The 22,657-nt window shown below is 47.2% G+C and overlaps 1 protein-coding gene across 1 annotated transcript; it reads right to left on the reverse strand.

Annotated features, from left to right (window-relative positions):
* Positions 1-349: 349 nt before the first annotated feature.
* Positions 350-21,974, reverse strand: SNX20 (sorting nexin 20). Its single transcript, XM_049787399.1, has 4 exons — positions 21,839-21,974; positions 21,440-21,565; positions 3,467-3,618; positions 350-1,018 (listed from the first exon to the last, which is right to left on the reverse strand). The coding sequence occupies exons 1-4, from the start codon at positions 21,972-21,974 to the stop codon at positions 350-352; spliced, it is 1,083 nt and encodes a 360-aa protein (XP_049643356.1).
* Positions 21,975-22,657: the final 683 nt, after the last annotated feature.

Consider the following 22,657-nt stretch of genomic DNA (forward strand, 5'->3'; position numbering starts at 1 on the left):
TCATTAATCATAAAGCGGGGCTAGGTGGGTTCCTGGTGGGAAACCTGCAGGCAGTGGGGTGAGGCTTGTCGTGGAGGAGGACCTGCATCTTCTTCTCTAGCCCCCATGCCAACTCCCTATGTCACTATCAGGAAGATGTAATTGCTCTGAGTTCTGAGAGTGCAGTATGAACATGCCACAAGTCTGGCCCTTCCTGCACTTCCTGAGTGCTGCATTCCAGGGTGACAGCTCGCTCCTGTTCAACACCGGATGGACCAGAGAAGAGGCTTGTCCAGACGCAACAAATGGACAGGGACCCCAAGTGTTTCCCCACGCATGCAAACTTCTGCAACTTCCTTGCCAAGACCACCTAGTTGAGATACTCGCGGACCGTGAGCTCCTTCAGGGAGTAGGCCCGCGAGGTGGGCCTCCGGAGCTGGCACTCGTCCAGCCTCTCCTTGAGGGCCGAAAAGTCCTTGCCTAGCGCGTAGGCCAAACTGATGAGGGTGTCAAGCAGAGGCGCATAGTAGCGGTGGCCCTCGCGGGCGTGCAGGCACTGCAGGGCGCTCTCGCCCGCCGCGAAGGCCTCCAGGGGGCGCTCGAGGTCGCGGTGGCACAGCAGCGCGGCGCACAGCGCGGGCACCCGCAGCGCCGGGCAGTGCGGGGTCAGCTTCTCCAGGAGCGGCAGCACGCGCACCAGGATGTCCAGCGCCCGCGGGTACTGGCCGGCCCGCAGGCAGCCGAAGGCCTCGCGCAGCTCGGGCCGCGTGAGGAAGTCGATGAACTCGCGCGAGCGGCGCACGCAGCGGATGGCGTACAGCAGGCTCAGGTACTCCTTGAAGGCCAGCTTGCGCTCGCACATCATCTCCTCGGTGAAGTTGCCCAGCAGGTGCTTCCTGGGGAAGGCCACGTCCTCGATCTCTTCCCTGAACTCCTTGAGCAGGCTTTTCTGCAGCCTCTCGAAGTCCGAATAGCGTCGATCCAGGACGGCTTTGTGGCTGTCAAAACTTCCCGTCTGGATGATGACGATTTGGTACATCTATGGAGCAAGGAGAGTGGGGGGGGGGGGGTTTGGAAGACATCCCAAACGCACGGTTTTAGCAGACAGAGAGATCCCGGCTGTTGAAAATAATGACCCTGATCTAAAGCATTCTGAAAATAGGCTGGGCTTCGCTGCAATTCTGCTTTGAGTGGCCCTCTAGGCATGGCTGAGCTGGAAAGGTGGATGGTGACAAACTGGGAATAAGGAGCATAGTCAGGTGAGAGGGTTCCAGGAGAAAACATAGGGGCATGCCACAAAGGCATGGAGGGATCCTCTTACATCTCCTGTCCTCGGAACCCAGCCTCTAGTTCCCAAAGTGGGAAGCTCAACTTAGATATTTTTTATTTTTCTCATGTGTGGTTTTTAGAAGGATCCATCCCCAGCTTCCCGTATGATCTCTCAGACAGAGCCAGGAATAAACCCTGAGCATTACTGGGTGCGACCCTCTCCCCCAAAAATCCCCCCCCCCCAATAACCAAACAAAAAGATTCATTTTCAATTATTTTTTAAGAGAATACAGGTTAAAGATACCTATTGTCTGAATTATTCCCTGGCCTCACCCTTGTATAATTTTTTTTCCATCTGTGATTTTTTTAGATCATTGCTAGCAATGCTCAGGGCTTACTCATGGCTATGTGATCAGGAATCATTTTTGGAGGTTCTCAGGAGATCAGATATGCTGCTGGGGATTGAACCTGGGTCAGTCACATGCAAGTGTCTTACCAGTTGTCCTATGGCTCCACCCCCAACTGTTCTATGGGTTTATAAGGATAAGTTGACCTCTGCGGTGCAGTTTTCTGATGAAGAAAATGTGGATGGTGAGAATACCCACCACTGAAACTTTGTCCTGCACAGTGTGAGGCCCAGCTGTCCTTGTGACTGCGGGCCCAGTGAAGGGGATGAGAGGCCCTGAGTGTTGTTCTCCATAGCATCTCTCTGTATGAAAAAAGCTCCAAGTCTGTTCTAACCAGGGATTTAGATTCAGAGCACAGAGCCTTCTCCCAGAATTTAATATCAAGAATTTAGTAACAGACTCAGAGTTCTTTGTTTTTAGTCTGATCTATGCCAGGTGATGCCGGTTTTTCCATGGAAGGTATTTCCCTTTCAAAGAAATGTATTCAGTATTGTGACTGTGTTCTCACTTTGTTTTATAGTGTTGGGAATTGAAGTCAAGGCCTTAATCATTGGAGGCATGTGGTCTGCAATTGAGTCATACCCCTGACCCCCAATAGATGTCGTGTTGTTAAAAAATAAGTTGGGATTGGGGCAATAGAACAGCAGGTAGGGTACTTGTCTTGGCCAACTTAGGTGTGATCCCCAGCAGCCCATAAGATCTCCCAAACACTGCTAGGAGTGATTCCAGAGTGCAAAGTCAGAAGTAACCCCTGAGAGTTATGTTACACCTTATTTTACCTAAAACAAAGATTATCCCTGGTTTCTTTGTATCTTTTTATTTACAACTTGGTTTTGCTGAAAAATAGATTGTTTCATATGTAAACCTGTGTAAGACAGGCTCAGAATAGCCTGAGCTATCTATGTCCTTACTGCCCCCCACCTGAGGTGGTCTCTGTACTCAATAAAAACAGTTCTGTCAGGCAGCTAGGTGGAGATATGAGGTAGAAGACTGCCAGATTATATGTGTTTCACTGCAGCCCAGTTTGGATTATTTCATGTGCAACACTGAATAAGACTTGTGGTCCTGATTCTGTCTTGTTCATCTGGGTTTGGAGATACAGCTCATGGAGATTTTACACCTGAGCACGCTGGATGTGGCCCAAAAGCCATGAAAAAAGAGTTATTTTGGGACTAGAGAGATAATATAAAGTATAGAGTGCTAACTTTGTACATAGTCAACCTATGTCTACCTGGTCCAGCTAGGAGTAATCTCTAAGAACAGATTCATGAATAAACCTTCAGGTATGGCCCCCCCCCAAAGAAAAACAAGATAAAAATTAATAAAGGAAAAGAAGTTAGGTATATGATAACATAAAGATAAAATGCTACATATGTAGGTTGGGAAGAAATGGTTAGAAGGGCATAGCTGGATAACATTAGTCAACCAGATAAAACAGGACTACTTAGGAGTGTGGCCTTGACTTATACATGGCTGTACCCAATGTAGTCAATGTTCATCAAGAAGATTTTAAGGTGGGGTGGGCCGCATCAGTTGGTTATCAGGGTTTATTCCTGGTTCTGTGCTCAGAACAGCCCCTAATGGTGCTCAGAAGATTATATGTGTGCTGAGGGCCAAACCAAACAACTGTGTGTAAGGCAAGTACATGCTGCAGTACTACCTTCATAGCCTTTCCATCAGGAAATGTTGTGCTGTGGCCATTTTCTCCAGGGGAATCTGTGATCAAACCATCTTTTGGCTGAGGGACATATGCTCCTCAAAACTTGCCCTAGGGCCTGGCAGGGAAAACTACAGGTCCTGATCAGACTTACCACAAACTTGGAGACTTTCCTCTCCACGATTCGGGCTGAAGCAATCTCGAAGAGCAGTTTGACATGCTTGTGGCTGCCCTTCTCCCTTCTCCAGTATTCCTGTAACTCACGTGTGGTCATACTGGAGTGGGCGCTGGGGCTGCTGGGGGCGCCTGTGAGGAAAGCACTTTAAGACCAGGGCAACACTTTTGGGGGACAAGGATTTGGGGAGATGGTGGGATGGGACATTTAAATATGGTCTGATCCAACTGTGGTTGGAGGAGGGCATCCTGTGGGTACCTGCTTCTAGGCTGAGTCTGGAAGCCCTTCCTAATGCCCTTTTCTCATTCCCCTGTTCCAAATATTTTTTCTCCTCCTCCTTCTCATATCAGCACTCAAGGTTTACTCCTGTCTCAGGAATCATTCCTGGAAATGCTTAGGAGTAATATGTGGTGCCAGGAGCAAACTGAAGTCAGTCAAGTATAAGACAAGCATCTTATCTCTATACTCTGCCTCTTCTTTTTGTGGGAGCACATCTGGAGTTGCTCAGGGCTCCTCTTACCTATGCACTAGTAGGTTGCTCAGGGGCCCACATAGTACTGAGGATTAAATCCAGATTGCCTGTATGAAAATCATATGCTCAGCCCACACTGACTCATCTTTCTGGACACTTTTTTCTGACATGCCTCACCTTTTGCCTCAAATATGAGTTTCTATTTCCCTTTTTCAAGACATGAAGTGTTTCTGAGATCTTGGGGGAGAGCCCAGTCCTTCCCAGCCCAATCTAAACCACACCTTTCATGAGTTTTGGACCTCAGGACTCTTCCCAATAAACCTCTCCAGCCCCCAAACTGCCCTTAGCTTTGGTATGAGAGCTGCCCACTTTGTCCCTCTAGCTTTACCACATCTCAGATATTTTGGGGGGGCCCACATCCAGTGGCACTCAGGGGTTACTCCTGGCTCTGCTCTCAGAAATTGCTCCTGGCAGGTTCAGAGAACCAAATGGGATGTGGGGATCAAATCTTGTCATCCTGAGTCAATAGTGTACAAGGCAAAAAAGCCCTACTGCTGTGCCCCATATCTCCGGCCCCATATCTCAGATACTTTTTCATAGTCTATTTCCCACTTGAGACCCAATGTGTCAATGTTTATTTTTCCCCAGGTCTCCTCTCACAGGACCTGAAGGATGGAATGATCTTGAGTCATTTCATGAGGAAAGGAGCAGATATTTGCTCCAGTTGATGTCTGTGGCTGGAGGCCAGTCCCATTAGAACTCATTGCTATATAGAAAATGCCACTGGATTTCTCCCAGAAGTGCTTTTCTTGCTACTGAGAGCTTTCCCTAGAGATGGGAGAGATGAGCCCCAGCCAGGCCTCCTGCCTCATGAATGGGAGCAGCACCCTGAGATATGGTCTGAATAGTCTCCCAAGAAGTCTTTGCACAGGGGAAACCTCATTGTCTGAACAATCATCTGCTCTTTGATAGCCAGATTCTCTGTAAGGACTTCCTACCCTCCTTTCCTTGCTTCCCTACTTTCCTTTGCATCAAGATTGTCTCCCAGGTCCACTGCTTACACTAAATTATTATTTTGGTGTCCTCTGTGCATAATTTGAGTTAAGAAAGCCCTCCACCTTGCTGTAGCCATGAAACCACCCACATTGCATGTCAGATATTCCAATCTATCCCTCTTTCCAAGCTCCCAGCCCACCTAAGTCATCAAATGGCAGACATGCAGCATCCGATCCAGTGACAGAGACATCCTGTTTGGTCTCTGCCATGTACTGGGCTCTGGGTTCCCCACATCTGGGACTTTCAGGGTGCTCAGAACTTGCCATTCTCCAAGCCTGCAAGGGGACAAGAGAAAATAGTGAGTACCTTATAAGTTGGAGGTGCCTGGTGGATCCTGGGATGCCTAGAATCCATGTCATAGTTCACATTGCTTAGTTCTCTATTGCACCCTTTACTGTATACCCAGTGTGCACAGCTATACCCTGGCCTGTCCCTTTGCTGCTCTGATACTTCTCCAGACCAAGAATATCCTTATCTTATGGGACTAGTTAGTTACAGTACTACCCAACTGTGCCAAACTTTTATGTAAGATGCCTTAAATCAAATGCAATGGCTTTAGCTATTTGGGGGGGGGTGTTAGCCCATGCCCCATTCTTCCTGTAACCATACCTGCTAATAAGACCTGCCCATTTCTGGGAGGGTTCTTTGGTAGGCAACAAAAGGTTTAGCCTGGAGGGCAGTAGAGAATTTTGGGAGGATTTGGAGGATGGATTGAGAGAGAAGCATGAGGAGGAGAGATGGCTGAGAGACAAGGTACAATGCAGGGCCGAATAGGGATCCACCATAAAAGGTTTATAGGCCACACATGTGGTGGCTAGGGCCATGAATAAAGCTGATATCTCCTGAAACCTGACTGCTGTGGATTTTCTTCCCTCCGCTATCCTGAACTTGCAGACCTGCCGGCTGGAGGGGGTTGCAGACACGTGGCCTGGGGTGGAGGAGAAAGGCCTCTCTCACCATCCACCACCATCCATTCCAATCCAAGGGCTTTTATTCAACAGGGGGGAATTGGGGCCATAGCAGTGCTCAAAGCTTTTTTAGTTATGCTCTCAGGGGCTATTTCTGGGAGATTTGTGATGTGATGTGATGTGATGTGTGTGTGTGTGTGTGTGTGTGTGTGTGTGTGTGTGTGTGTGTGTGTGTTGGGAGGTATTAAACCTGGATATGTCACATGCAAGGTAAGTAGTCTACCCTCTGCTCTCTAAGCTATTTCTTGTGAGAAAGAAGCTGGCTTGATCCAAGTCTTTCAATAGCTTTGACATGAGTGAGATCTCAGCATGCACAGCCAGGCTGTGAAGGTGCTGCTATCCCCCCTCCCCACCCTCCAAGTAAACATTCGCTGATGACTGGTACCCACTTCACATGGATCAGATGCTTCATAGCCACTATGGTAGTGGTCACACATAACATTCTCTGTCTGGTAAGTGTGTCTTACAGGTAAGGAAACTGGGGGTTTAGCTCAAGGTCCTATGATATGCAGTAATATGGCACTGCCAGACTGTGTGCTCTAAGCCCCGTGCTCCTTTCCCCCTTATATGGCTGGGACTTAGAACTGAGCACCAAGAGCTAAGAAGAGGTGCTCAGGACTCAGGGCCAGGGTTCGGTGCTAGAGGAGTGGGACCTTGTAGGTGCTAGAACTTAGTTTATACAGTTCTGTCATGGTCCAGATAAGAGGATGAAAAGACTTAGTGCCTGGCATGTTATGAAATGCTGGTGTCCTCCAGTTTTCTCTAAAATGGGCATACTGGAACTGGAGAGGCAGTACAGGAGAAAAAATGCTGGCCTCACATGTAGCCATATTCATTGCACCCCTAGTTAAGATCCCTCACACTGCATATGAGCCCCTGAGCATATCCAGGTCCACGCCTGAGCACAGAGTCAGGAATAGTCCCTGAGCACCATCAAGTAGGTTCTTGGAACAAACAAATTCGTTTATCAATAAATAAAATGGACACATACCACAGGAGGCTGTGAGGGGCTCTGTGAAGCTCAGGGCCAGCACCAGGTACTAACCTGTGATCTGCATCTGGTGTGGGGATTTGAGAATTATTTTAGGAATAATTGACTCTAGAGTTAGGTGTTAAAATATAAACTAAAAGTTTATGGCCAGAGCTGGAGTGATAGCATAGTGGTAGGGTGTTTGCCTTGCATGCTGCTGACTCAGGACAGACCCAGGTTCTATCCCTGGCAATCCATATGGTCCCCGAGCCTGCCAGAAGCAATTTCTGAGCCAGGAGTAACCTCTGAGTGCTGCTAGGTGTAGCCCAAAAACCAAAAACAAACAAACAAACAAATAAAAGAAGTTCATGACCACTGAGAAAAGTGTATTTGGGCTCATTAAAACCTGAGGTGGGGCAGAGTCAGGGGGGAGGCTTGGAGTGAGGGCATAGTGGGAAGGGTACTTAACTTGCATGTGGGTGATAGGGGCTTGATTCTGGACATTGCATATGGCCCTCTAAACATGCACCAAGAAAGATACCTAAAAGCAAAGTTAGGAACAAGTCCTGAGCTCTTAGGTACAACCCCCAAACCAAAACCAAACAACAGAATAAAAAACCCTAAGCCTGGATGGGTCAAGTAAAACCTAGATGGATTGAGTAGCTGAGCTCTCAGACACACAAAATTCTAATGAATTGGGACAGCTTCTGGCCTCCTGAACAGCATCTGAGGGACGCAGAGCACCAGGAACTGATACCTGGACTCTGGTCTGGAGCAAAGCTGCAGCCACCCTATGCTGCTGGGACCTCACACACAGATCAAGCTGTGCCCCTGTCAAGGGTGTCACTGGTCTGTGACAGAGTCAGTGCTCAGCCTGCTCTGGGTGAAGGACTCTTGAAGTTAACCTAATGGGGTACAGCACATTGGAACCCTCCCCTGGGCATTCTCCAGTTGGCTCTGTGCAGAGGTCCAGTAGATCCCTCTGAGTCAGTCCCTCCCCCCATCCAATACCACCTGATTCTGGTAAGAAACAGAGCAAGGGCTTGGCTGGCCTAGCACCATACACGCCTGAGCTGCTGTGGCTGAAACACCTTTGTCGCCTGTGCCCTGAAGGACTCAGCCTCTTGTTCCAAGTGTGTCCTGTTGCCCAAAAGGAGTGTGTGCTGAGGGCTAGGTACTCTCCTACCCAGGGGAGCTAATGGTGGCCCACAGGTATGTTCAGTATTTCTGGGGTGGGGGGCATTCCTGCTTCTCCAATGAGGAATTGGGGCAGCAAGGAACCCTGATCTCAGCCCTAGCCTTCAGTTCTGCTAGGCAGCTGGTGCTATACCAGCAACTAGAAACCTGGTCCTTGAGATCCTGAGAATCCTCAGGACCAAGGGCACTGGCCAGATATGCCAGACACATGGGGAAAGCTGAGCATGAGATAGACTGATGATAAGCCATGAGTCCTACAGCCCCCTATCTTCCTTGTGTCATCTCCAAGGTCTTGGCCTCAGGCTCCTCACAAGAGCAAGGAAGGAGAAGGAAAATGTGTGGGTGCCCCCAAACAATGGGTGGCTTCTCCTTCCTTGCTGGGCCCTACATTTTTTGCTGTAAAGTGAGGAAATCAGTATTGTCTCTGGGGACACCACAAGTTTGCAACAGAAGTTTGTAAGCATGTATATGGGGGATAGGTTAGGGGCCCTGGAACAGAGTAACTTCCTAGGAGCTAGAACCCTAAGCCATGCTCCCTTTGTACATGGCTACTTTCTCCTCCCTCCCAGTCCCCTGATGTGTCCATGGGGATCACTTGAAGAACCTCACTGGCTGTAGAGGATTCTGGGGTGGAGGACTCACCCATATGAAGGCCTCAGAGTTTCCTGATACTTGGGACTTGTCCCATCGAACAAATTCTGATTCAAATCACCAGTGAGACCACTCCAGCTGTTTCCCCCAATTCCCCAGCCTTCTTCCGCAGGAGTTCCCGGCACTGTTCTTTGGGAAACACACACACACACACACACACACACACACACACACACACACACACACACACACTGTTAATGATTCCTTAGAAGAAGGGTGGAAGGACTTGACTCTTCACAAAAGAGAGAGGTAGAAAGGGGTGAGGAGCCGGTCCTGTTCTGCTAAGGAGAGACCCAACACCCCCAGAGCCCAGTGTCTGCCCGCCCTGGCCCAGCCGGTACCAAGAGAGTGACAGGTCACCGGAAATGGATTCCCGACAAGTTTCACAAAGCCACTCTACTAGGGGTCTTACACTGACCTGTAGCCTCTGGCCTGTGTGTCTGAGGTCCCAGAGAATGTCTCATGCTCTGCTTGGAATCTCTGTGTCCAGTGTGGCAGCTGCGAACAGTTGAGTGGTAGCTGTTCCTATAAAGCTGTCCCTTTTGAAAACAGGAAATAAGCTGTGTGGCCTCCTCACGGCCCGCCCATGGGTGGCACTTTGAGTCCCGCTGACACCCAGCCTGAGTTGCCCAGACTAATGGGCTTCACATAGAAGCAAAAGATGAACTTCACATACCTGCAGCCTGGCCATTATTTGTCCCACCCCCCCAGGTCCCTGGACAGTATCAGCGTCTGGACATTTTCTCTCAAAGTTTCTTAATGTTCACACAAAGACATAAGTGTGAGACTTGGGGCTAAAAAGATAGAACAACAGGTAGGGTGCTTGCCTTACTGTGGCCAACTCTGATTTGGTCCCCAGCATCCCACATGGCCCCTCAAGTACCACTAAAAATGACTCCTGAACACAGAGCCAAGAGTAAGCCCTGAACCAGGTATGATCCACAAACAACAACGATAAAGGACTTGGTGTGTCTCCTTAATAGAGGGAGAAACTGAGGCTTATAGCACAGAGTTGGAAGAGTCACAGAATGAGAGTGAGAGATCCACTGTCCTCTGGAGCCTTCCTCAGGGCAGCTCTGTGTCTACACCACTGGGAAGGGAACCCATGAGCCCATGTACTCTGGGGGCAAAGGCAGGGCCAGGGCTGCACATAAAACCTCTTTATTTCCAGAGCCACCAGGTACCTCTCTGCAGCTCTGTGCATCTCCTCCAACTTATCTCAGCCCTGACTGCCATGACAAATGCTCCCTGACTTCCTGTAGATTTACTGCCTGTGAATAGATGCCCAAATAAGAGCTTCTTTCTCTTACATTTTGAAACTTTGGGGGACCCCACACCCAGATGTGCCCCTGACATTACACTCAGAGTTCACTCCTGACATGCTCAGGGCAGTACCATATGGTAAGCCAGGGGTAGAACCCTGGTTAGGTGCATGCAAGGCAAATGCCCTACCCACTGTACTAACCCTTGGCCTCTCAGTTTTTAATTTTATATAAATTATATACATTTATATAAATATAAATCTCACCATATAGTGATAGCTCATCTGGTAGAGCGCGTGCTCAGCAGGCATGAGGCTCTGAGTTTGATCCCTGCTACCACCTCACATGCTAAGCATGAGGTTTAGGGACCCTGATGCTACCACTCACTCAAAGTTGTCCTGAGCGTGTGAGTACTGCAACTGAGGATTATATGTGTTCCGATCATGTAACAATGATAATAGCAACAAGGTGGAGGAAATAAAGTCCTACTTATCATCTGTGGAACTTAAGTTTTACTTCTTGCATTCAACATTTATGAAAGTTTATTTGGTGTATGTGTCTAGAGTTTTGTTATTTTGTTCTTTTTATTTGTGGGCCTCCTCCTAGCTACATCTAGGTCCTACTCCTGTCTCTGTGTTCTGAGATCACTCCTGGTGGTGCTGAGGAAACCATATTAAGTACCAGAGATCAAAACTGGGTTGGCCATGTGCAAGGCAAGCAAGCACCTACCTACTGTACTATCTCTTGGTTCCCCATGGAGCTGGATTTTTTAAAAGACATTTGTCATGTTTGCAATATGTTGCCACATTTTCAATCTGTCATTAGTATGCTTCTTTGTCTGCTGATGCATGTTGGGGAATTATCTGACTTAGGCCATCCTGGTCAGTACTGCAGAGACTAGCCCACAACTGACCTAGATGTTCTTGTTTATCTGAGGTGTTTGTGTCACTTGGGATCTTAGACTGACGATGGCTTCAAGTGTACTGGATTGTGCTAAAGGATTTCCAGGGTAACCTGCCCGTGAATCCTGCCGGCAATGCATATCACCTGCACTATACCTGGCCACATTGTTTAGTGTGATAGTTTCCCATGGAAGAATTCCAGCTATTTAGCTGGTGATCCTGGCAAATATCCACATATCCACTGTGGTGATGTGTCTGCTCAAGCCTATTGCTCATTTCTCAGCTGGGTTTTCTTAGTAGTTTGTGGGTATTCTTGAGGGTCTGTTGGCCACAGGTGCCTCTCAGTATCTATTCACACCCTAAGATTTGCCTCTGCAGTTTATCTTTTGTTTGTTTGTTTGTTTGTTTGGAAGACATAACTTACACCCCCTGGCAGTGCACTGGGGACCATAGGAGCTGCGGGAATAAAACCTAGTTCAGCCCTATACAATGCAAGCACCTGCTTGCTTTGCTATCACTCTGGCTCCTACAGTTTCTTTTTTCTTTATTTTTTGAGGGGGCCATACTCAATGGCTCTCAAGGGTTACTACTATCTGCACTCAAACATGACTCCTAGCAGATTTAGGGTACCATATTAGGATGCCAAGGATTGAACCTAGGTCAGCCGTGTACAAAATGAGTGCCTTACGCTCTGCGCTATCGCTTTGACCCTCCCTACAATTTCTTGATGGATGTCTTGAAAGAGTGGAAGTTTAAGACTCTTAAGCATTCCATGGTGTCAATCTCTCTTTAACTGCTGTCTCCTACGTCAGGACTGGGCAGCTGCCCCTTTCTTGTACTTTTCTGTTGCTTCTGCAACCATGTCACTAGCCATTATAGGACTGAAGCTGAACTCAGAATTGCCAGCAGTTAGAACTGTGCTGACCAGGCTGGAGCAATAGCACACGAGCAGGGCATTTGCCTTGCACACGACTGACCCAGGTTTGATCTCTGGCATCCAATATGGTCTCCTGAGCTTTCCAGGAGTGATTCTTTGGAGCCAGGAGTAACCCCTGAGAACTGTCAGATGTGGCCCAAAATCCAAAAAAATAAAATAAACAAACATAGTCTGAGTAGATCTTGCTCATGTTGGTCCCACCATGCACTTGGAGGAGAGGTTTGTAGGGAGGTAAGGCAAGAGCTACTTTTCAGGTGTCCCTACCTGCCTGCATGGCTGTTCCCTGTAAGCAGTTAGGAAAAAACAAACAAACAATCAGTCTATTTAGCTGTGGCTGGAGATGTTGGTGCCACTGTGTGGCTGGTGCTCAAGGGCCCTGTCACATTTCCCTGTGCTGGCACTGCTCATACAGGTCCTGGGCTGTGCAGATGTGAGCTCCAGTCAGCAGTGGCTGGAATGCCTCCTCTGTTCCCTGCACTTTGCCTTTCCTCTGTTACTCTGCATGGACCTGGGTACTTCTGAGGCCAGAGCAGACTCAGCTCTCTTTGCTTTTCTTTCCTTTCTTTAGGGGTGGAGAGAGTGTGGTGGTTTGCTCCATATCCAGCTGTGCTCAAGACTTACTCCTGATTCTGTGCTCAGGGATCACTCTGGGGACTATAGGGTCCCTGTGATCGAACTTGAGTCAACAGAATGCAAGGCAAGGTCCTACCTGCTTTAGGGTTGTAGTTCTCTTTTCTATAGCCCTGAGAGCCTCCTAGCCAGCGCCCACAGGACAGAGGGTGGAAGCCCCTACTTCCTCTTCTGGGGGCTGCTCTTTGGAAACCCCCAGGGGCTGGGGAGCTGACCTGCATAGGAAGGGTGGAGCTAAACCAAGAGGGACTTGGAAATTCATGGGGGGGAGGGTTCTCTCACAGCCCAGCTCTGGTGGTGAACAGCGCTGACAAGGCCTATCAGGTGGGGGTGTAGACACATAGGAGGGGTGTCTGTAGAGGCTAGAGGTGAGGGGGTCATTTCCAGGTCCTGGGCAGCAGGAAAGCCTAACCTATCTTAGAGTTGCTGTGTCTTCCCTAGAATTCAAAATCAAAACACATCTTCTCCTCAGACTTTTCTGGAACTTTTCCTATCAGAATAAAGCTTCTCAAAGTCCTACCCAGCATAAAGCAGGCCTCTGACATTTGCTTGCTCCCTTCCTGACCTCTGATTGCGCCATTCCTGAGGAAGCTTGCTGTACTGACAGGCCAGCTGCTTTCTGTTCCTCAAACACTTAGTCTCAGTCCCTGTGATTTTTCCACCACAGAATCCTGTGGCGTCTAGGCAGCTTGGCCTTCGCTTCATCCTGTACCTCTTAGACTCCTCTAACAGAATCTTTCCTTGCTTGGTTGATTAGCTGGCCCCAGACATCGCATAAGATGGAGACTTTGTGTAGGCATTTGATTCCCACTGCCTGCCAGCGGCCATTCGGTCTTTGGGGTCTGTGTGAATGAATGAATGAATGAGTATGCAGTGATGGTGCAGAGGGGGTGGGTTCTGTGGCTCCAGCTCCGGCCTGACTCATTCTGGGACCTAAGCAGGCACCGCCCTACTCTGAATTTCAGTTTCCTTAGTTGCAACATGAAACCAAGGCCCCTCCTTTCACCAGAACATTCCACACCAGGCAAATAACTGAAGACTTGTTCTACTGCCATTCTGGAGCCTGGTTGCCTGGGGTCTCTAACACACATACTTCTTGTGTTATATTCAACGAGTAGTGATCAGTCTCAAGTGTGCCTCAAGTGTGCAGATCTAAAGAAAAATATACTTAGAATCCACCCTCACACTGATGAGGTGTTTGCAGGTGACAAATAAATTCCACTTTTCATCAGTCTTGCTCAGCTTACGTCAATCTTGCTTTTCCAGAGCTGGGTGTGTGTGCCTCAGACTTTCAAAAAACCCAATGCTTCCTTATTTTTGGTGGGGGTGACACACTTAGTGGTGCTCAGGGGTCACTACTGGTAGGCTTAGGAGAAAAAATCGACAGGTTGTGATCTCACTCCACATGCTGTTGGTTTCACGAATGGGTCTGGAGAACCAGGGTAGTGGCAAAAGAAAAAAAAATTCCAAGCCAGTCAGGAAAAGATGAATGCGATGTCTGTGGCCTTTTGCCTTGTTCAGGCTCTCTGCCTGAATCCCAAACCAGAACTGCCCTTTCTTTATTCAAACCAATTCCCAATACCAGGAGGTAGAAGGTTGAGTAATCCAGGTGGGCTTTTACATACCAAAAGAAGAGGTTTAGGGAAAGAGAATGTTGGATAAATATCTTTGTTTGATGTTCATTGATTGGTATCATTTTACAGAGAAACACATGGGATTATGGGGATTGGGTTTAGGATAGTCCTTACAAGGCAAGTACCCTACTCACTGTACTACCTCTTCAGCTCTTTTAAAAAGCTCAAAATTTCTTAGAATTTTAGGATTTAAGAATTGGGCCACAGACAGAGTGTTCTGGGGTGAGGGAATGCCATTATGTTTGTGTCAGGACATAACTGCTGTGTGTGTGTGTGTGTGTGTGTGTGTGTGTGTGTGTGTGTGTGTGTGTGTGGTGGTTTCCAGGGTGTAGGCCTTGAATCTACACTGCAGGATGGGATGAGGGGTGCCTCAGCTCCTCCTGGGTCTCACAGGACCATCAGCCTGTTAGTCCTTATATGTGCAAAGATGCCTAGCTATGACATGGTCAAGATTTGTGGCCAAAGACTCCTGGTTAAGACTCTCCAAATGTACCATCTCTGTCTCTCATCACAGAACTCTTCAAATGCACCCATTTCCGTCTCCCAGGCAGAGCTCTTATAGAATTGGGAGATTGGTTCATCTGGGTGAATTTTTTTAAGTTTGTATTTAGTTTTGTGGCCTTACCCATAGTGCTGTGGTCTTCTCTCATGCTGGTGCTCAGGGATTACTCTCTGCAGTTCTGAGCTAGACTCTCTCAGGTGGGAAGAAGAGTTCCAGTACACTGAGCTGTCTCCCCTTGCTGAGTGGTTTGGTGAGTGGTGTGGGTGGGAGTTTAGGGAGTTTAGTTTTAAGGTTGGTGACTGCCAGAAGGTGAAATGGTACTGAAAGCCAGCCCTTCTCTGTCTTTCTGAACCCTTGCAAACCAAGAATGTGACTTTTACTAAGGTGTCAAGGAGCTGGGCTGCTCATACATACATGGTGAGTTCTGTGGGGTCCTGAGTTCTGAACAAGGAGAGATGACATTTTGTAAGGACAGCATGGTGTAAGCCACATGCTAGGTTTCCATTAGCCTATTTCCATTAACACTGCCCCAAGCTACCTGGCCATACCAGGTAGCCAATCATTTAAAGATCACCAAAAAACTAGAATCTCACTATATACCTTCCCTATATAATCCTCTTCATGACCTTGGGCAGGGTTCATCTCCTTCTAGAGATGACCCTGGCCAGTTAGTTTGGGGACTATTGGTAGACAGATTAAAATTTTGTCCAGTAGTGTGGTCTTGTACTTCGACTCTGGACCCTAACAGTCCAACTACTGGAATGTTTACTTTAGCTGAGGTGGAATTTGTCACCTGGATAGGCTAGAATGAATGGAAGTTTGATAAATCAAACTTTTTTTTAGAGGATTCTAGAAACATCTGGGGAGGGGAAGAAGAGGAAGGTGATACAGCTGGATGTCTGTGAAGGGGAACTGGATCACATTTGTTGGGCATCTGAACTTCAGCAAAACCTGCCTTCTTCACTGATGGGCTTGGAACTGGGTTGGTGTATGTATTTGAAGGGGTTTGTAAGTATGAGGGAATGTGGTCATGGAGGTCAGAGGATGCCCAGACACCCAGAGTCTGGGTCTCATTTATCTTTCCCCCTCCCCCCATGTATGAAGCTGTCCTGAGACAACTATCTTTTCCCATGTGACATCCCCTTGGTGCTATGTCATTCAACAAACATGAACCACAGGTCATGGAGATAGAATAGAGGGTTGGTGTTGATGTTAGCTAACCCTGACACCACATGGCATCCCATGCAAAACCAGTGTGGCCCCCAAACCTTAAACTAAAGAACTCCCAATCTGAGGGATAAGCAGTATAAACTGAAGGATGAGACCATCCCCATGAGGGAAAAAAACAAATAAGAGTCCAGACAAGGCCTCATCAACTTTAGGACAAGAAACCTCTACCATTTATTATTCAGGGTCTGAGAAGCCATTAGAAGGAGGACTTAGAAATGGGTCACATGGGCTGGAGAGATAGCATGAAGGTAGGGCGTTTGCCTTGCATGCAGAAGGGTGGTGGTTTGAATCCCGGCATCCCATATGGTCCCTCAAATCTGCCAGGAGCGATTTCTGAGCGTAGAGACAGGAGGAACCCCTGAGCACTGTCAGGTGTGACCCCAAAACCAACCCCCCCAAAAAAAAAGAAATGGGTCACATGCCTCAGACCCACCACCGTAGCTTGGTCACTGCTGGGCAATTACTGAATTTTTTGCTCTATATGACGCACCTGAACATAAGATGCACATAGTTTTTAGATGAGGAAAACAAGAAAAAATATTCTAAAGCAAATGGTATACAAAAGTATTTAATACACTATAACAAAATAAACTGATTTCTTGTACTATGTATTTTATCTGTGCAATAAAGGGGATATGCTGCGAATATCTGCAAATATCAAGTGTGAATACCACTGCAAATATCAAGTGGTTAGTATATGCTCTCTTCCCCTGCACTCAGGCTTCAGTGCAAGGCGGCATTCACTCCATAAGACACACAGATGTTTTCCCCCATCTTTTGTGGGGAAAAGTGCATGTTATGGTACTAAAAATATGGCATTTACCTCTTGGAATTTCATACTCTTCCTCCTACAGAGAGGTTCAGGATCCCCTATAGATGTCAGGAGGATCATATGGAGGATAAATGCATGCTGGGAGCTTGTAAACAATAATGTAGTGTCCCAGTTAGAGGGTGTGCAGTGCTTATACCATGTGCCTAGTCCTTTTTTTGTTTTCCTCATGGTAAGATGTCTTGTCAGCACCACTGAACTATGAAAGAAACCGAGCCCAGAGTTGAAAGTGGTTCAACATTGAGGCCAACAGATAATTCAAATTCTGGTTGGAGATAATTCAAATTTTGGTTGGCTTGAGTTAAAAGTCATTATAATTTCCACTGCCTGTCTCCCACTGGAAAGGCCCAGGACTCTAAGAATGCTGGTGCCTCTGGGGATGGGGGGCATTTATGTGTTCATTCATTTGGGCTGAGCTGTGGAAGGTTTGGATCAGCAAGGAGACTATTGCCTGAGGCAGAGGTTTCCATGGGGGTAGTAGCCTTGCTTCGCCTCTTAGCAACACTTTGGGCTCCTCTAGGATATGAATTTGCAGCTGGCTTCTTTCACTTTGTATGTTTTTCAGGCTCGTCCAGGTTGTAGCATGTATCAGCAATGCATTCCTTTTTTGGTTGAATCATCTACAATTGTATGGATTCACCAGATATAATTTCTGTAGCCACTTACCAAATTTAGGTCATTTGGGTGGCTTATACCTAGGGTTTTTTCCTGAGTAACTCTGCTGTGAACATTCATATATAAGTTTCAGTGCTCTGGGGCATGGAATTGATTGGACTCAAGTGGCTTCCATAACTGCATGACACTCTCTGATCTCACTGAGCACTCCAACTTCTCCACGTGTCTGTCAGCTCTTGTTATTGTCCACTGAGTTTGTTGGATGTGAAGAGCTGTCTCACGGAGGAGGGTCTGATTTGCATTTCCCTGATGACTAATGGTGTTGAGCATCTTTTCATGTGTTTACTGCTATTTGTATATCTTCCTTGGCATAATGTCTGCTCAAATCCTTTGCTTACTTAAAAAAAAATCGCGTTTATCTTTTTTTATTGTTTGATTTTAGGAGTCCTTTGTAAGTATAATTTTTAATTATTCACCCCCTCCTTCTGGCTGTCTTTTTACTGTTCCAATAGTATCCTTTGAAGTCTGAGCATCTGTATTTTGGATAAAGCCCAATTTTTTTTAGTTGCTTGTTCTTTAGATATCAGATTTGAGAAACCATTTCCTTATCCAAGTATGCAAATATTCTCACCATAGATTTTACTTCTATGAGCTTTCTATTTTAGCTCTCACGTAAAGAACCTTGATATATTTTGAATTAGGTTTTCTACATATTATGAGTCAGGGATTCATATAAATGGTGGAATTTATTATTATAAATTTATGTTATTTATTAAGATAAATAAGAGTATATTCTTGGCATATGACTAATTTTTCTAACCCCACTTATTAAAAACAACAACAACAACAACAACCAAACCTACAGCTTTTCTTTAAGGTATTCTTGAAACCCTTGGTGTAAAGCAGCCTATCTTTTTAAAACTTTATTTTATAAATGCCACTTGGAGCTAACATGTTTATCTCCATAGCGCATTTCAAAATAAATTTAATGGTTTGAGCCCAGTGTGTAGGGCATTTGCCTTGCATACAGTCGATCCAGTTTTTTTTTTTTTTTTTTTTTAGTTTTTGGGTCACACCCGGCGGTGCTCAGGGGTTACTCCTGGCTCTATGCTCAGAAATAGCTCCTGGCAGGCACGGGGGACCATATGGGACACCGGGATTCGAACCAACCACCTTTGGTCCTGGATCGGCTGCTTGCAAGGCAAACACCGCTGTGCTATCTCTCCGGGCCCCCATTTTTTTTTTTTTCGGTCCAGTTTTGATCCCTGGCATTTCACATGGTTCCCCGAGCCTACTGGAAGTGATTTCTGAGCATATAACTAGGAGTAATTCCTGAGTGCTACCAGGTATGGCCCAAATACAACAACAAAAAAGAAAAGTTAAGAAGCTTAAGTATATGGCTCAAATATTAGAGTACATTCCTTACATATTTGAGGCCTTGGGTTTTATCCCTGATAAAAGATGGCCTTGGTGGCCCTCAAACAATGTTTAGTTTGGTCCAACCCATCCCACCCCCCAGCATTGCCTGGCATGGCCTCTCAGAACTAAAATAAGTTAATAATTCTGTCTAACATATAAAAGGCTGGAGAGATAGTACAGTGGGTAAGGTGCTTGTTTTGCATATGTCCAACCTAAGTTCCATCCCCAGTAATTTGTATGTCCCCTGAGTACTGCCAGGAGTCTTCCTGAGTGCAGAGCCAGAGATAAGCCCTTAGTATCACAGATGTGACCCAAAACCATAATAAATAAATATGATGAACATAAAGAAACATGAAAGCTTCCTAATTCTTTATCTTGATCAATATTCATAAAGTATTTACATCCATATAACCATCATTCAAGTAGAAAGAAATGGAGCATTGGGGACAGGGAAACAGCTTAAATGGTAGTATCACATGCTTTGCATGCAACAAACCTAGGCTCAGTTCCCAAGCACTACTCAGAGTGTTCCTGAGCACCATGCTTCTAGTTGTAACCCCTCCAGTGGAGCATTATTACTAGCACACCAGTCCCCTTCATCCCTCTTGGATAAGTTAATGTGACCCCTACACTAATTTCCCTGATAGTGACCTCTAATTCTGGCCTACATTTAAATTGTATGTCTATGATATCAGACAGTCTAATGCTCTGGCATCTGCCTCTTGCCTCCCGTAGGCAACAATAGTTCTTTCATCTACACTGGTTATTAGAAAGCTAACATTCCTTTCAACATGTTCAGTGGACAATCACTGCTTGTATGCCAGGCTCCATTCTCATCCCTAAAAAATGAAGCAGGGAACAAGAGGAAAAAGACTCCTGTTTCCTCAGAACTCATTATTTGGGCCTAGAGACCAGCACCAAAGATGGTATACATAGAGCATGATGTGTGGCAACAAGTGTGGTAGAGAAAAATTGCAAAATAAAGCAGGGAAAGGGATGTGGGAGGAAAAGGCCACACAAAGGAAGCCACATTTAGGCAAAGAGTTGAATGCTGCAGGAAGGGGGAGCCATTGGTGATTTCTAGAGGAAACACATTCAGACAGAAGGAACAGCAAACACAAAGACCAGAGGCAGTAGCAGGCCTGGCAATTTCCAGGAGGCCTACCCTACCTGAAGTAGAGTGAATGAGGTTTGGGGGTTCAGACAAGGTGCCAGGTACAATATTCATTAAGCAGTCCTTCAGAAACATTCTCTCTGAAATGGGAGGTATCAAGGAAGCTGCATTAGAGCTTCATTGGCTCTGTAATCAGGAACCACTCCTGGAGGCACTTGGAAAATGATATGCAGTACCAGGGGACTGAAGCTGGGTTGGCTGTTACAAGGCTGTTGCCTTATACCTGCTACTATTTCTCTCACCCTTCATTAAATTTTTTAAAAATACACACCATGGCTGCTCTCTTGGTAAGATTTGGATTAAGAGAGAAGGTCTAGCATTCCTTCTACAGTCCTGAGAGAAATGATGGAGAGTCGGCAGTTATGACAGGGAATCGCATTCTGGATATATACTTTTTGTTTTGATTTTGATCACACCGGGCGGTGCTCAGGGCTTACTCCTGGCTCTACACTCAGCTTATCACTCCTGGCAGTGCTCACTGCACAATAAGGAATGCCGGCTGTCAGCTGCATTACAAGGCAAACGCCCTCTCCATTGTGCTATCTCTTTGGCTTTGGGCCACCTCTGGATATATTTTGAAAGCCTTGCTGGAAATTTTGTTTCAGGTTGGGTGTGTCATATAGACGAGAGGAGATGGCTAAAATTTCCCGGTGCAGTTGCTGAATGCTTTAAGTAACCTGCTGCTGGGCATTTAGGAATCTTCCCACTTTCACCAAGGTACCCTTCCAGAAAGATGCCCAAAAAGTTGATTCAGTCTCCCCCCCCCCCCAACTCCTTCCCCTATCCCCCTTGTGAACACTTCAGAAAGACATGCTAGCATACTTGGCTGGGGCCAGCGGTTCAAGGTGAAGGCCCTTGGGAGTACCCAGCGCACTCTAGGCCCCGGCCACCCAGGAGATCCTTAAGGTTCTCTTCTTCCCTCCTAGACTTAGGTGTGTCCTGGACTGCGGGGCGGCCCCGCGGGGTTGCGGGGCGTGCCTCCGGGCCGAGAATGGGCGTGGAAAGGGGTGAGTCGGGGCGGTGCAAGGTGGGCGGAAAAGCCCGAGTTGAGTCTGGCCCGCAGAGTCCGGCTTGGGCTGCAAGGTGGTGAGTATTCCTGGGCTCAGCGCTGGGGTAACGACGAACCGGTGGACACCGAGGGGGGTCTTTCCACCCTGAAACTGGCATCTTTGTCTTCAAGGCTGTCCTGAAGCCTCGTATTTAAGAAAGGGCTGCCTTGCTTTTCCTTTTGGAGAGTTCACGTGTCTGGAGGGAAGGCAGAAGCAGAGGGGGTGTCTGCGTAGCAGCGTTTGGGGCGGGTTGTGGTTATGGAGGATCAGGAGCTTTGTGGCCCAACTTCCGAGGTCCAGCGGCCTTGGGGTCAGGAGACTGATGTGGGTGACGCGGGAACAGCGTAGAGAGAACTTACAAGGCAGGAAACCTGAGGCCAGGAACTGCATGAGAGGGGAGGACTCCAGTCTTAGGGATTCCACAGGACCCCTTCTCCCTCTGAGCCTCGGTTTACCCTGTGTCCTGCAGGGTGGCGGTGCTTTGCTAAGGAGAGGGGCGATCATTGACCAGATGTGGTTGGCGGAGCCGATGATGGGGAGGTTCAGGTACTTGAAGACCAGTGGAGACAGAGTCTTAAGCACTGGGGGGCAGGGAGTGTTTATGGGGAATACTGGGGCAGTTGTTCCAGCCCAGAAACCAGGAGTCCTGCTGTGAAGGATCTAAAGTTAGAAAAGGACAAGAGAGGGCCTTCCTTGAGGATGGAGAAATTCCAGCCTGGATTTGGCAAATGGGGACTGGGAAAGCTTGGAGTGGGCAAGAATGGAGGATGGAGCCAGAGAGGCTAGGTGTCTGGCTAAGTGCCACATCAGTACAGAAGATGGGCATCCCTGGAGCTCTCCCTGCCCCTCCACACCTGACTGCAGTGGGAGTGAGGCCAAGATGTCAGTGCTTAATTCAATCAGCCAGCCCAATGCCCAGCAGTATCTGTTGATCCTGGTATCAGGATGGAAGGCAATGCCTCCCATTGAGCCTAAGTTGAGGGCCTTCATGGGGTGATCGCTCAGTCTAGAAATAGGCCCTCTCTTTGCTCAGCCTTGCCTTCTCAGATGAAATTGCAGTCCGTGAAGTAGAGAAAGGAAGAACTGACTATAGACTGAAGAGATAGGAAACAGCATATTAGGGGCAGTTTTTATTGAAATCAGTGATGACATACCCTTAAATTAGTCAAAGCCTTATTTGTGGTTGGAATAATTCAGTAGAAAAGCAAAAACAAAGGAACCTGAAAAAGGAACCAAACACTTTTTTTTTTTTTTTTACAAATGCACTCAGTGGCCTTTGCACCTGAGTGGAGCTCATTCGAGCAGATGCACTAACAAAGCACAAATTCTCTCCATCATACTCAGAGAAAACCAAAAGGACCAGGGAGAAGACAGACTCTAGCAGAGTGAGTAGATTTAAACACAACATGCAGCTATTAATGGCCCAAACCTTCCTCCTTGTTTCTGATAGCTGCAAAATGACTTAGTGATGTCATTAATTTGTAAAGGCAAAGAGTATGGCAAAGAAATCAAAATCCAGCATGAGGGAGCCTAAGATAGTGCAGCAGGTAAAGCGCTTGCCTTGCATGTGACCTTTCCAGGTTCAGTCCTCAGCACCCCAAATGGTCCTCCAAACACTGTCAGGACTAAGCCTGGAGCACAGTGTAGTATGGTCCAAATATTCCCCCTGTCCA

The sequence above is a fragment of the Suncus etruscus genome, chromosome 14, assembly GCF_024139225.1.
Source record: "Suncus etruscus isolate mSunEtr1 chromosome 14, mSunEtr1.pri.cur, whole genome shotgun sequence".
NCBI classification, from domain to species: Eukaryota; Metazoa; Chordata; class Mammalia; order Eulipotyphla; family Soricidae; genus Suncus; species Suncus etruscus.